Source organism: Mya arenaria, chromosome 3 (assembly GCF_026914265.1).
Source record: "Mya arenaria isolate MELC-2E11 chromosome 3, ASM2691426v1".
In the NCBI taxonomy this organism is placed as follows: Eukaryota; Metazoa; Mollusca; class Bivalvia; order Myida; family Myidae; genus Mya; species Mya arenaria.
In genome coordinates, this window is record NC_069124.1 from 18526179 (window position 1) to 18542005 (window position 15827).

The 15827-nt window shown below is 33.4% G+C and overlaps 1 protein-coding gene across 7 annotated transcripts in view; it reads right to left on the minus strand.

Annotated features, from left to right (window-relative positions):
- Window positions 1-1633: 1633 nt before the first annotated feature.
- The window catches only part of LOC128227031 (adenylate cyclase type 9-like), a 68635-nt gene continuing 54441 nt past the window's right edge, over window positions 1634-15827 (minus strand). For 5 of the 7 annotated variants that reach the window (XM_052937202.1, XM_052937203.1, XM_052937204.1 and 2 more), the window contains 3 exons: window positions 15316-15403; window positions 10911-10985; window positions 1634-8744 (listed from right to left, as the gene is read on the minus strand). In XM_052937202.1, coding sequence (XP_052793162.1) covers window positions 7054-8744; window positions 10911-10985; window positions 15316-15403 — 1854 coding nt within the window. In that variant the 3' untranslated portion in view covers window positions 1634-7053. The remainder of the gene's footprint in view (window positions 8745-10910; window positions 10986-15315; window positions 15404-15827) is intronic. The other 2 variants (XR_008259757.1, XM_052937206.1) reach the window with 2 other exon arrangements.

Below are 15827 nucleotides of genomic sequence, written 5' to 3' on the forward strand. Positions count from 1 at the left end.
GCTTTACACGATACACCTTCCCATGTGGCTCTATTAATATGTGAAGGTTGATTCTTATTAATGGGGACGAAGTGAAAGCTGGGACACAAATTATAACTTTGAAACCAATGGGCTCCATTGAGAACTAAAATTTACCTTGACTTGTGATATAAATGAAACAAAAATGTCATGAGCGACACACCTTCTCATGTTACTCTCAACTTCTTTGAAATTTGGTTGAAACCTAATTATCAATTCAAAGTTTTAGCTGAGACACAAATGATTACTTTGAAATCCCTATCAGACATAATTGATCACTTAGTCTGGCCTTGACCTTTTAAAGTGAGAGCATACTTGATATATGTGACATACATTCTTGTGCTGCTTTTCAATTCTAGATACATGTCGTTAAAAAAGTGTCAACTGAGACTGGTTTAATGTCATGTTTTGGAATTAAAAAACAAATTAATATATGATGATCCATATTTGTATGTACAGTACATTTAGAGGTACATGTGACACTAGAAGTTTGACTAAAATCTAATTAAAGTGAAGAAAATAACAGCTTGGACCATTGCTTTGACATCCCTTGGTTTCACTGAACACTTAAAGTGACTATGACCTTTGAGATAAGATCACAAGTGTTATGCTTACACACCTTTTCATGTTGCTCTACAATTCTTGAAATATGATTGAAACCTGATTATCAGTCAGTTTTTGCTGAGACACAATTGGCTATTATTAAATCCCTATCTGGCTTTATTGGTCACTTAAGTGTGACCTTGACCTTTGAGGTGAGAGCATGATTGTTATATGAAACAAACTTTCTTAAACTGCATTACAATTCTATTTGGGTTATCATTTACACCTCCTGGACATAAAACTGTATAATGTTTTATTGGAATTAAAAACAAGAATATGTGTAATAAAACTGACCAGCATTCCTGTGAAGTTTCATGTACAGTACTTTTAGAGCTACATGTAATACAATATTTTTTGGACCATGTTTAACTCAATAAAGTGCAATAACTCTTCTTTGACTAAATGAAATGTAACACAAATTGCATGACTAACATTCTGATGATGCTCCATGAGTTCAGGTGAAATACCTTCAGAGCTACATGAAATTAAACTTTAACCATCATTACTAAGTCAAGGCAAGTCATCATGATTGACAAAGTAAAATGTCAAACAAATTAAAGATACCTGTTGACGCAATACTTTTGCAGCTAAGGATACAGGATAGGACGTGACTTGAAGGACGCATCACCTTTACAGCCATTGGTTAATAAAAACAAAGTAACAGCTGAGACAGATTATTCCCATGATGTCTTTAATATTAACTCTGTTTTCTTATACTCAGTGCTGGAGCCCTTGACTATTATGCGAGTTGAGAGCATGATTTAACAGCCAATTTTAATATAAGTCATATTTCAATCAGACCACAATTGAAGTAGCTATGCCGTAATGGTGACATAATGCCTTGCAATACTAGCATCAGGACCAAGAACATGATTTTCTAAAAAGTCTTTGTTTGCCAATCTAAGAAAGAGTCCCTTTGAACCATTATGGAACACAGTGACCCTGGGGGTAAAGGAATTACTAATGCAGCCAATGGGAGAAGGCCAACATTCATAAAATCTAAAACAACAACAATTTTTTATATTTATTAGAATACTTCAAGCTCACCAAAACAGTGATCAGTAACACTACAGAACCATGAGTAAAGTTAACCAGTAAAATAATACATCAATATAACGACAAAATTTACTAAATGCCTCCTATGAATTTAAAACACTAAAATGTTATGTGAACTGTAAAACCTCTTGATAAAAATACATGCAGCAATGTGGCTATGAATACAGGTAAGAATACAGATATATTATAATAATAATGTTTGTATCTATGAAACAGATAAACATAAGATGCATAAATAATATAAGAATGCGTTATGATATAAAGAATATAAAAGGAGACAAAAATTAAATAAAAAGAAACCAGTCTCAGAGTTAAAACATTTAGTTAAATTCATACTCCATTTTGTAGACTCTTTGAAGTGATGCATTATTATTAGCAACAAATTTAAAGTAATTTATCAAACTCACGTTTATATATAACATTATTTATTCATTTCTTGACTATATGACTTCTTTGAAACAAGATTGAGCAACCAAGTCACAATGCAGAATCAAATCATTATATAAAATTATGTTCAGTAATATCTGACAACAGACTTTGTTCACAACTCATCAAGTCTTTTCTCCTGTAATTTTAGCATGTGCTGTGGGGTAAAAACAATGAAAATGTATGTAATATTTAAACGTTAATGGTAGAATAAAAATAATTGGCCCTGGTGTGTCGCAGGCTAGTGGTTTAGGTTATATTTTGTCTACTCTCCCTGCCTCGTACCGATTCACCGAAATTAAATCAATAAGGGTTGACTGATCATTTACTTAATTAATAGTACCTCAGATTTGAAAAAAACTGTTATCTTACCAGACATGGAAAGAACAAAACAACAATTGTGCTCCAAACAAAATCAAAATAGGCATAAATATGATAGTCACTTACATAAGATTAAGTGACAGTATGAATTAAATGCTAGATTTTTATCCATTTTATTTTTAAATGGCGGAAGTGACACTTTTTTTCTTCATAGATGACTGTTTCACCGTTTAATATGTGTTTTTGCATTAAGGATCATAAACATGATGTTTTTTCAGGCGAACCACGAAAAAGATCGTAACAATTCCCCCTTTTTACATGTGTATGTAGGTATAAATAAACGCTGTTTCCGGAGAGTACCGAACAGATACGCAAATACAGATCTTAGTTAAACATTTTTAGTCGAGTCAATACATTTTAAGGGGCAGCGGAAAAAAGAGGGGACTGGCGGGGATAAAAATCTTGCAATTAATTTAAAGTCACCTAAAATTTAAACAATAACTTCGAACACTAAACTTAAAACAAGCTATGATTGAGCAAACCAAAAATAAGCACAAATAAAAATTTCACAACTAAAAAAAATATGAATCAAGTAAAGTCATTACATTCTAGACTTGATGTGTTAACTAGTATTTACATTATAATACCATTTACATTCATAATCAAAGCTAGAAATTTTAACACTTCAAAATGAAATAAATATTTGTATAATATAAATGTATTTATATAAAATGCAAAATGTATATATACATGAATTCTCTTTAGTTTCGAGCGATATTCTTACTTGATTACATGAGACAAGACAGAAACCACAATGGTGTTCAGACAGATTAATAATATCTGTCATGTGTTCCTGTTCCGGATAGAAAAATCCAGCCCGAGGGCACCTGCGTTGCCTGGTAACGAGGCTTGCCGAGTTACCGGCTACGCAGCGTGCACGAGGGTCGGATTTTTCTATCCGGAACGGATACGCATGATAGATATTTTTTCTAGCATACCTTAATTATTTTTTTTTGTGAGAAACTGCATAAAAATGCTCATTTTTTGAAGGGTTATTTCGATTTGTTGTGAAGATATATTTTTGCAAAGTTAATGTTTATGAAACTCATCTATTGACATCTCATAATTATGGTTACTTAAAGTATATAATAAAAGAAATAAAAAGTATAACGTCACAGCGCGTGACTCATCTGGCATGGGGGGATGCCAGATGGGATTTTCCAGCACGGATGACGTCACCGGAAATGCCTATCCGGTGGGCTAGAAATTCATATATTCAAGATACTTCTGCAATATCAAAAACCTTTAATAAAAACTGACAAGACACCAAACCACCATTATATAAATATTCACAACTGTTAAACCAATAGCGAGATTTACTAGTCACATGATAACCCTGTACATACAAATGCCCATTTACTTGAATTCAATATATTATTTTGCTGAAAAAATTTGGTACAGTCGTACCTCATTTGCTAGAACTCTCTTGGCTCGAATTCCTCTTTGGCTCAAACTGGATGTTAAGGACCAATGTCTTAATAGTTAATGTAAGCATTCCCACATGGCTAAAATCTTGAACTTTTCTCACCAGTCTCTGGAAGTTCAAGCCAAAAATGTTTGACTCATTATCAATGGCAATCATCTAATTAATTGCTTGGATATCCAATTTTTAATCATTTTTTTTCCAGATCCATAAATTAATTCTATACACAATACATGATCCAGACTATTTTTAAATATATTAATTTATATACCATTTTCTTACCATGCTTGAGTCCTTTTTCTTGGCATAAACCAGTGACTGTTCTAGTGTCCTTGGTGAGGGGCCAAGAGAACGTGCTACTGGTGGGGATCAAACCGTCAACCTCTATGACAAGAGGCAGACACCTATACCACTACACAATTTCTTTCTATTACATGAAAGTTAATCACAGTGAAAAAAACTACAAAACAAATGCTGATATAAAGTGAGATAATTACGTATATTGTGAAAGTATTAAAATAACAACAAATAAATCTATCACAGTAACATAGGCCCAGCCTTATCAACGAATATATTGGATCATCGCAATTTCTAAAAAAAACATTTGATCCCAGATAGCAATATAAATTTAACAAATTATTTAATAGGTTACAGTAACTCTCTGTTTGAGTTTGAAAGTGTTTGATATAGACGGCAACAGGTACTTCATATTTAAATAAAATCAGGGGTTTTAACATTTGATAATTGTCATCCTGAAGGATAGCCGGGAGTCTGTTTAAGCATGAGGGTTTCATGCCCAAAGTAGGGATAAGGGGCTAAACCCCTTTTGAAGTCATTTATATTCATTTCAAGGTTCTTACTACAGTTTTTGATGAAAATATCAGAGCAAAAAAATCTTTACAACTGTACAATAGTCTGATAACAGAATTAATCATAAACTTAAGAACCCCTATTGAATATGTGATGTGTTTTTACATTAATTTGTCCCATATATTCGTTGACAAGGGGACCCCATTATGTACAAGACTGAGAAGTAAATGCGATAAAATGCAACAATCAAGAGAAAAGTTTGTGCGATAAAAGACCTGTGCTATATACTACAATAACATAATTATGATAAATACACACTAAAAATAAAAAAAATGTTGAAAGTATATTTTCATTAACTTTTCGTACAAAAATAAATATAATATTCTCCGTAATGTTTAAAGAGATTTTTGTGTAAATGTCATAAAATGAGGGTTTTTTTAATCAATATCTTGATAGCCATGTTTTTTAAATAATGGTAAAAATTAATATATTAACATCTTCAAAAATGTTAAGGCCTTCCCTTACTTTGTATAATTAATATCTAAAATGGAGAAAAATAATGGTTTGATTAAAACTAACACTAAATGATATTGACTCTTTTCATTCTCAAAACGAGAACTCAGTCAGTCTTTGACATAGTCTATTATCCGTAACTGCCAGTAAACTCTTAAAAATTAAATGTATCAATTATTGTTTTCAGTATAAAACCAGTGAAGTGTTTTCAGTTAAATAGCAAATCTTTGCATCCAATCAAAAAAGATAACCATGTCAGGGACATTATGCCTGATACTGTTATATTCAACAAAATATATTTCCTGGACGCCATTTCAATAAACTTCACTGGATGAGTACTTAAATCGGAACACTTTAGGCACTATTTTTGAAATAATTTTAGTTAGATTTGAACCACAACTACACAATTTTCCATCAGCATACTAGGATTCAAGGCCAATTTGTTGATATAAATGGCATTTTTCAAATTACAACCAATCTGCATGAAAAGGTCTTTATTAACCGCACAATTAAGGACTGCCATTTTTGTCCTTGGGGTACCTAAATATGGAACAGTTTTAATTTGTTATTTATTTTTATGTATTCTTTTAAAATTATTGCTCCATGATTTGTTTAAGTAAATTAATAATTTATGTTATTTCCAGCTTGTATTTTTTTTGTATATGATTTCACTAAAATACAGGCTGTACCAGTATGCTGTGATTGTGACTCCGTGTGCCATGTATTAACATTTGAACATAAAAAACTTTAAATGGTAGCAGTATTTGAAATACTTACCGGAGAATCGTGTTCTTTGGAACTTGTATCTAAAGCAAGCGTCTTTATTGATTAAAATCGTAAATAAACTGATCTCGATCGGAAAAACACTGTTATAATGGGTGTTCCATATTTAGGTACTGTTCCGATTTAGGTACTCACCCAGTAGTGAAGGAATTTAGTCGTTATAAACTTCAAATATCTTAAATCTGTATAAACGTTACAAATGGCAACACATTCAAAAAATATTATTCCTCACTTTTTTAATACTGGCTCAAGTTCAATTTTCACAAATATATAGCAAAATAACAAAAATATGACACCAAGATTTTTTTTCAGTTTATGACTAAAATTGACTTGGATCTCTTTTGAAAGAGTCCCCAGATTCTTATTTTAAAATGTAAATTTTTGATTACATTTTACACAAAAATAAATAGAAAAATCTTCGAAAAATGTTTCTAAAATAATTTTGTTTTCTTGATTTATCTTTTATCCATGTTAAATAGTTCTGATTTTCCATAAGCAACATTGAAATTAATTGGATCTTAACACACAGAGAGGTCATAACAAATACCTGCTTAGTTGTTTTTTAAATTGGCAAGACACATATTATACAAAATTTAGCTCTGTGGAGCTTTAAAGAGACAAAGACTCTTTGACGACTCTTTGGAACTTTGAATAGACAAAAGCTCTTTGACTTCCTGTGCTGTGATGAAAAGGACACTTATAGATTTTGTTTTTTAATTTTCATTTTTTTTTCTCACATTACTAATTGCTTATAATAATACATGTAGAAAAAAATCACATACAAAATTTATTTACTAAATTCCTAAAAGTTTCTAGCATTTAAACAATAAAGAAAGATTTCAAATGCCAACAATGTGTATACCGTATTTTAATTATATCAGTAAAATAAATTGAAATAAGCATATTTTCTAAGAAAATAAAGATTAAAAAACAAACTTGAAATTAATTATCATAAAATATTATGATTAATACGATAATTTATCATAAAATCATTGATAAGATTATCAGGGCTTATAATTATCCTAAACCTAAAACTTTCATTATTCCCAACTGGCGCCCGGCTTCATATCCACAAAGAGATAAGTCTTCATCACACCCTTGCCTTTCACGCTTATCTCCCCTCGATAGTCAAAGTTCATTTTGTCTCCGAGCAAGTTTGCCGTCCTCTCAGGCACTTGAATTCTCCCAGCCACGCCTGTTGAGTACATTCGACTCGAGATGTTCACGGTATCGCCCCAGATATCGTACAGTAGCTTTGTTGTTCCGATAACCCCAGCAGTTACCTCCCCATAGTTGTAACCTATATTCAATATGAAGTCGAAATTGAAAATACTGTCGTTGAACCTCTGTATTGAATGGTGCAACTCTACACAAAACATAATGAGAGAGTACAAATGTGCGTATTGATGTTTATTCTTTGCACGTTGGACCTCGTTCAAACCTGATGCTGCCATGAATGTACTGCTGATTGTCTTAATCTTTTCAACATCTTGAAACTCGTCGCGATCAAGCAAGTCCTCGTAATCGCTGACAAGTTCGTTCAACACTCTTAAGAACTCTCGACCACCTTCGAATGACTCATCGTAAATATCATTAAAATTGACGATGGCAGCGAAAATAACACCAACATCCTTGTGGTTCTTGGAGTATTTAGACGTCTGACGAACGATATCGGAAACATGGGGAGGAAGAATGTTATGTAAAAGCCAATCTGCCTGGTCCTTGTGTTCCTGCATGATTTGTTTGTACTCCCACGCTTGGGCGTCCCCGTGGTAGTTATGCCTGTAGCTCGTCTCTGACTCGTAATTGAGAAAACCTATCAGTAAGATAAGGAGCAACATGTCCAAGATGATTTCTATGTGAAGAATCGAAAATCCTCCGAACAACGGGAGGTTAATCTTCAGAGGTGAAGAAGTGCTGTCGGGGCCATCAACTTCTGTGATGTTTCCTAGTGTGGTGTTGATGTACATCATAGTGGTTGCACCTAGGGGAGATGATGTGGTCGTGTTGAGATTGCTGTTTTCAGTGTCCAGACATTTCACAACAGTGATAAGCACGATGAGAACGCCCCCTGCCAAGAACGCCAGCACCGTTTTCAGCCAGGAACTGAGAGTCGTGAAGTTTGTATAATGGAGAAGACAGACGACTATGCAGAAACAGAAGAACCTGTCCGTCCATAGTCCAACATTCATAAGAATGCACGAGAAGTTGGTGAAAACTGCAAGCAAGGGGATACTCGCTGCGAACACCCCGAGGATGTTTCTACAATACCAGCCAGAGGTGAAACTGATCATCTTAAGCCACGCTCCACCATCTTTGTTTTCCGCGAACTCGATTGTCAAGGCTCCTCGTATAATGTTCAGAATCTCAATAATCATTGTCACAGCGAAGAAAATGATCCAAGGCAAATTGCGGTCAAATACCAGGAAACAGAAAATTGAGACGATAATGAAAACAACGAACGAGACGAAAATTTCCAGAAACGAGTGGTACTTTGGTGCCGAGATTGTTCGCTCATTGTGTTGGTCCTCCATAAAGTGGTCTCGATAATTATCCTCAAGATTGGAATCTTGGAATGAGAGCATAAATCGGTTGATCGGCGGTTTAAAGAAGTATTCCTTCTCCTTAATTCCGTCCAGAATGCGCACAAGCTGCTTGTCAGAGTGGTAGTTGATGTTGCGAATCTTTGTCCATGTTTCATTAATTGGTTCATTGTCCAGGTCTGTTGTATCTGAAAATACACAAAAAATATTTGTATGTGAAAAGCTTTCTCTCATTGTTATGACATAGATCATTTTTGAGCCCCAATTTTGTAACCTAGTGATCAGGACATGTTTTTTTACATTTATACTTGACAATAATCTACAAAGGCAAACAAATCCTCATAATTTGTGAAAAACAAGTATTTGATACAATTCTAGCTACTGTTTAGCATCTATTTTCATTCTAACTTTCTACAAAACATTAACCGACTTATCCAACCATGCAATAAATCTGCGAAAAGTTTGAGTATGATTCATAGATTCAATGCAAAGAATTACATTTCTAAAACACACAACCACTGGACAAAAAGCTTGGTTTTAGCACCATGCAGTTTTGCCCTTCTACACTGCAGCTCCGCTTATTCGCAATCCCTTTGATATCCATTATAACGCAATGACCCCCTTCATTTTACCAGCTTCACCATAAAATCATGCCCTGTTCATGAGCAGTGAATGTTAAGATTTATTTGATCTAGTATATGACCTCAGAGCATGAAATATGTAAGGTTTTGACACCCATTAAAAATCTATCATAGTCTAGATACATCATATATATATGTTAGTGTTTTCCAAAATAATGTTTTTTTCACCAGCCGTGAACATATTCAGCATGTGCTCAGCTCTGGTGTTTATATTGTCACCTTATCAACATAATACTGTTGTTTTCCTTCATGCTGTAATCAATATACACTTTCAAAAAGACAACGTTTATTGATTGGTCAATATTTATCCAATAATTATTTTTAACCAATCAAATCATTTAAATCGGAGAACTAACCAAAAGATAACCTGTGGACATCTGATTCAAGTTTTATAAAAAAAATAGCTATGCTATTTTATAACACTAGTAACTACCCCAAATTATGCAAAACAATCAATCATGGCCTATGGATCCAGGCATCACATTATAGCAAGGCTGCAGTGTATATATTATAAACAAACATTTCAGTATTCAAAAAGCTGGCATGCAGTGTGTAGTAGAATTTGATCAGGTTAAGACAATAAAGAAAGATCTTTTAGAAAAGTTACATCATTATTTGGCATACACATACAAGGCCGTCCTTAAAAATTGTTTGTTTACAGTGGCTCAGCCCAATCTTTGGTCAGGTCTGTTAATAATTTCTGACCGAACATTAAACAAAGGAAAATGGTGCTTTAAAAAATGTTTTTTGCTTTATTGAAAATTGAGTCAGGGCATTTTTGGAGAGTCAATCAGGCCTTTTAAATAAACAATAATTTAAGTACAGCCTTAGTAGAAAATAGAACAGAATCACTTATCCATTTATCATAAGTGAAATACAAATGAATCTAGAAAATAATACTCTTATTATTATAATTATAATTATTATCATTATTATTATTATTATTATTATTATTATTATTATTATTATTATCATCTGGATTTTTCAAATTATGTATGTAATTTCAATATACAAGTTTAACGTTAATTAAAATTATTCATTACACACAGAAGAACAAATTTCATTGTTTGTCGTATTTCATATAACAACTGTTATGTCCAAATAGATGCCCCTGGCAAGTCATTTTAATTAAGTAGGCTAAATATAAACGAAGGGTAACCAAAACAATCTTATATTGTGAAATAAGCAGTATTTTTCTCTTTGAAGTAATGTCTAGGTAAGCATCATTCAGGTTCAATAAATGATAAGAACGCTGCATGTCGAGCGCAAACACGCATCAAGTTGTTGTTTTTTAGTCATTAAGGGGCATAACTCCTTAAATTATTAAAACAAGAGTTATGGGCTTAGCTATAAGTGTGTATTGTCTCAGGCAGCATGTGTAACAACCTCCATTTGAATAACTTGACTTGATTTTTAGTTATGGTCAAGGTTTCTCCACTTTGAAGAAGCTAAAATGGCTGCTGACGACACAAAAGCTATCATATTATGCCTCTAAATTTTACGCTGAAAAGCAAATAGCTGAAAATCAGGGAAAATATTAACAACGACTCCCTGTGTGGCTAATAGGCCAGGGCATCTATAAGAACATTAACCATATGCCAATTAGATTTCCTGTAATATTGGGCAAAACTATAGTGAGAAATAATCAAGCATCTAGCAAGCTAGAGAATAGCCGCAGTGGGCCTTATAATGTAGCCAAAACATTTTCGTTACCTTTCCGTAGTGTTACATGTATATCACTTGCTTTTGTTTCCTTAGCAACAGTGTGAGTTTGATTCACTTTTGATTCTAAAATGATGACATTTATTATGCATAACATATTATAGCATTGATTATTGGACATATCATTATTTATGAGGTTAATGCAAGAAATTACCAAGACCTTCTTTATTTTTGTCCCAAGATATATACATAATACATCAAAGAAATTATAGCACTGTGGAGAGATTGTCAATGCTTGTCATCGAAGGGCATAACTTGACAAATTATTTAAACTAGAGTCATGGACCTTGCTACAAATGTGCATTTTGACTATGGCAACATGTGTACCAAGTTTCATTTGAATACTCTAAAAGGCTAATGAATCATGACCAAGGTTAATTTGTTTGTACGACGCTGACAAAACCAAAGCTATCTTCGATCGATACCTTAGCCTTTTTCTTAGAAAGTCGCAAAAGCTTATATTTAATACATAAGCGACAAATGCAGAAGAAACGGGTCAATAACAACATACATTACCACATGAACAATAAGATTGAACATCAACAATAATTTGGACACCGTAAAGATAGAAGAGAGATCACAAAACGAAGACATCCACCACAGCTCTGACAATGGAATATTTGAAGAGAGACGGTTCACCTCATGGGAAATATTTGAGAACATCACAAATGGAATCATAGCTTTAAAATTGTGTCCAGGTTGGTTTTTTTGTAAATTAAATTATCATGGCAATGAAAAATTGGACAAAAAATAGCATTACATGTTAAAACCGCAAACATTATAATTAAATACATAAACACTATATTAAAATATGAAAAATAGAAAAATTCTTTCTTACGGATTCAGAGGTAAACTTCTATACACAGTCAGTTCAGCAATGCCATCACAATGTATTAGTATATAAACTTGAACAAAAATAACAGATTTATCTGGACACAATTTTTGGAAGCATTTCAACACAACAGTTTAGGAACCTTCTATGTTTTCTTGGCTTCCCCCGTGCTTTTCCATTGACGTGAAAGCCGTCATTTGTCGCATCATCCGGGCATGAAGTTGAACAGGGGATGTGTTGGGGGAGATTATAAAAGGCCTTGGGGTTATGAGGACCGAGTGTGTGTGAATAGAAATGTGTTTCCTGCGGGAGGCTGTTCTTACAATCTTAAAGTCATCAAAGGACATTGAGGGTCGAAAAAACTGCCTTTTGAAGTGTAAGTTTGGAGAATTTGGTGCTGAATTTGCTATCTTATTTGAGGGCAAATTGTGCAGTATGCGTGCAGACTTTTTGTGCTGTTGTTGTTCAAGGGAGGGGGAAGCCCTAAGGGAAATGTTTCTGGTAAACTGGGGCTGGCTCACACTATGAGGAACCTTTGTATGAGATTGCTCAGCAGGTTCCACTGTCAGACAGAAAACAGAACAAAACATAAAATTGAGAGTGATGTTGGATTGCGGACTATTGTAACAATGATAACAAAATTAAGTCTATTTTGACTATATATAGTCTGGTTTCTTTCATCGAAGGAGAAAAAAATGTAAGAGGTGCTTGAAACATGAACTACAATAGTTCAACAGCTATTCCAAAATTGATACTTGGAGGACGACATTTTTAAATTTCTAAGACAACGAGACCATAGTTCAACTAGGTTACATTTTGTCATTAGCCTATTTAAAATAAAAGGAAATTACAAAGACATGACCGCATTATGTATTAGGGGTTTAATGCAATAGGGATCTAACTTATACTAATCTATGGACTGAATTTACCAAATCTTTTTATCAGTCATATCTCCCAAATCTACAATTTGACCAAATTGAGGCTAGAGAAGTTCTACCTTATAGTTTGGGCAAAGCAATAAGAAAACATCTAAAGTCATTTCCTAACTTAAGTCCATTCCTTAAGTTAAGTATCTCACTAAACTGGTTATATGATATAATAACTCAACAATATCTGAAATATTTCCTTTCCGTTGATTGAATTGAAATATACATACTTTTATGGTAAAAACACCTGTACTTTTCTTTTAATTCGACTTTCAAGGTTTTAGGAATTTGACTTAAATTAAGAAATGACTCTAGACGCTTTATGAGGACGTCACCAGTTTTTGACATTTCCTAGAGGAGAATTTGAATTTCAATACAATACAATAGCAAACTTTCACATTGAAATGTATTTTTTGAGAATATTAATAAAATTAAAGCCATTAAATAGCACGACACAACACTGCTGCAACATTGCTGCCAAACAAATCAATGCCACGTAACAATACAGTTAAAAATTAAAACACAAATTAGGCCACACCAATTTAAATGACAATAATGACGCTATTCCCTTTTATGTGTAATATCCCTCCGAAGTAATAATTTATATAAATGTTTCAGTCTTTCTGAAATTGACAACAATTTTGTGTGTCTTTTTGGATGCAACATTGCTTCATGAGTAAGCAATTTTGGCATTTAAAATTTAATGTTTGTTGAATTATTCAGTGGTAACTTTGCAATTTCGAAAAAAAAAGATGCAGAAATTTGACAAGTAAAATATTAATTTGGTGTGACAATAACAAAAAATGTTAAAATATTAGAATATTAGTACATGAAAAAGGATTCTTGTTAAATTTAAATGTCAAATACAGATTTCCAGGGAAAAGCGAAATACTACCTGAATCTGTTAATGTTTTACCACAATTTGAAAATAAATATTCCATTTTATTTTACTTTTTTAATATATACTCAGGAGAAAATAATAACAAAGATATATAACTAAAATAAAAAATCATGTGTACAAAAAATATAATTTATAATATAAAAATATTCAGCTGCAGGGGTTTCAATGTGTTTAAAGTAAGGCGAATATAAATTAATTGCAAGATTTTCCAAAAAAAAAAAATGGGGGCGGGGTGACATTTTATCTTTTATTTTTCTTAGATAATTGTTTCACCCTGGAATATATGTACATGCTCTTTCATATTGCTTAAGGGATCATAAACATGCGTTTCTAGACGAACCATAAACATGATCGTAACATTTCTCTTTTTTTTTTTCATGTGAATGTTATGAATAATCGCCATTTCAAGACCATACCATACAGGCCCCAATTTCTCAAAACTTCTTAAGTCCCTTATAACAGGATTAAACTAATCTCACTTTTTTTGTTCTTCTATAAAATGTGTTAGATTTACTTCTTCAAGATTTTTAAGAAATTATCTAGGAATAATCTGTATGATTATCAGAATAAACCATTTTTCATTTATCAAAATCCATTTTCAGTATGTATTTTGGCTAATTGAAATAAGCGACTTAAGCCTGTTAAGCTAAAAAAAGTATTGAGAAATTGGGGCCTGATACACAAGTACAGACCCTACTTCAACATGTTTATTTGAGTCAATAAAATTAAAAGGGGAGGCGTAAAAAAGAGGGCGTGGGTGGGGATGAAAATCAAGCAATTAATTTAAAGTCGCCTATGGACTAATTGATGAAAGTAGGCAGGACCTCCCACATAAGGTTTCAAAGGGGCAGCAAATAAAAGTAGTGGGTGGGGCCAACATCAATTGCCTTATTCATTAACTGAGCTTCTGGGTCAGCTTGCAACCCCTGCAGATGCCAAATAAGAAGCTGAAAAAGAAAGTGTGTTACTACCGTGAATATGAGATCATTGTTTACTAACCTCTTGACTCGAAGAGGTGCTAAGCCCCACCATAGAAAAGAATGAGCATCTATTTGAACAGACCCCCCCACCCACCCCACCCCCCACAAAAGAAGAGGGAAAAAAAAAAACTTTGTTATTCTTTAATTTTAACATCTCCAAAAGTATTTTGTGCCGACTAGAAACCAATTTGGTTTTGCCTGGTACTTGCCAATGATTTTCCCTACCATTTTGTAAATGGGACCAACAGCTGTATTCAATATCATTCTTATTCTTATCTTTAGCCATGCCTGAGTGATTTGATTCATTTTATTGGCAAATAAATCTAACAGGCCAATCAAAACACACAGATTTTGGTCTTAAATTCAAGTTTGATTGAAGCTTTTTTTTATTGAATACAGCCCCATGGTCATTAAGAGTTGAGAGAAAAGTGACTAAATCCCTTAAACTGTAAATTTAATCAGCCCCTTAGAGGGGTCCTTTAAAGGTCTTGGGTTTGAAGCGTTTTCAGAGCTTGAAATTGCTTTTGATCATATCTCCAGTTTTGTTCCAAATCAGCCCCATTTTCATAATAAAAAACAACTGTGTGTGCCAACCTCATTTATTAACCTCCAGATTGTATAAGATACGCTGTAATGTGATACAGATGTAAGTTTATTGGACCCAAGACCAAGCATACATTTTCATCTCCCACCCTACCCCCTTTGACCCATCCCCACCCCCAAATATACAAGAGGGGGGGTGTAATGGTATACCCACCATGTGGACTGTTTAGTTGGTTCAGCGAGTTGTTCAGATGGCTCTTGACCAGCATCGCCGTTGTAGCTACGCCATTAGCATCTGCTGTCTGCAAAATGTTTAACAATTGATTGAATGTTTAAGTGAAATGTGATATATTTTCATAGTGAAACATGTGTACTTCGAAACATGTTGTGGCACTAAATTGTACAAGTATTTTTTGTAAATCATTTCAAACCAGCCTTTTGTAGTGTTTAATAGTAAAATAGATTAAACTTGTGTATTTTCAATCACACATAATCATTTAAAATTTGTCCCTCAATGAGACAACAGCGCCATGTATAGATGAAGAGTTTTATAAGGGTTACTTCCCTTTCATCATGAACTCCCAAGATGTGCCTGTTGAAAGAACTATGGGAACTGGTGCCCTTTTAAGTGAGATATATTAGTTGTACACCTAACACTTCTTAAGAGTGCCCAGGTACACCCGTTAAGCTACTGGCAGAATCTTATTACAAGATAAAAAGTTGAGC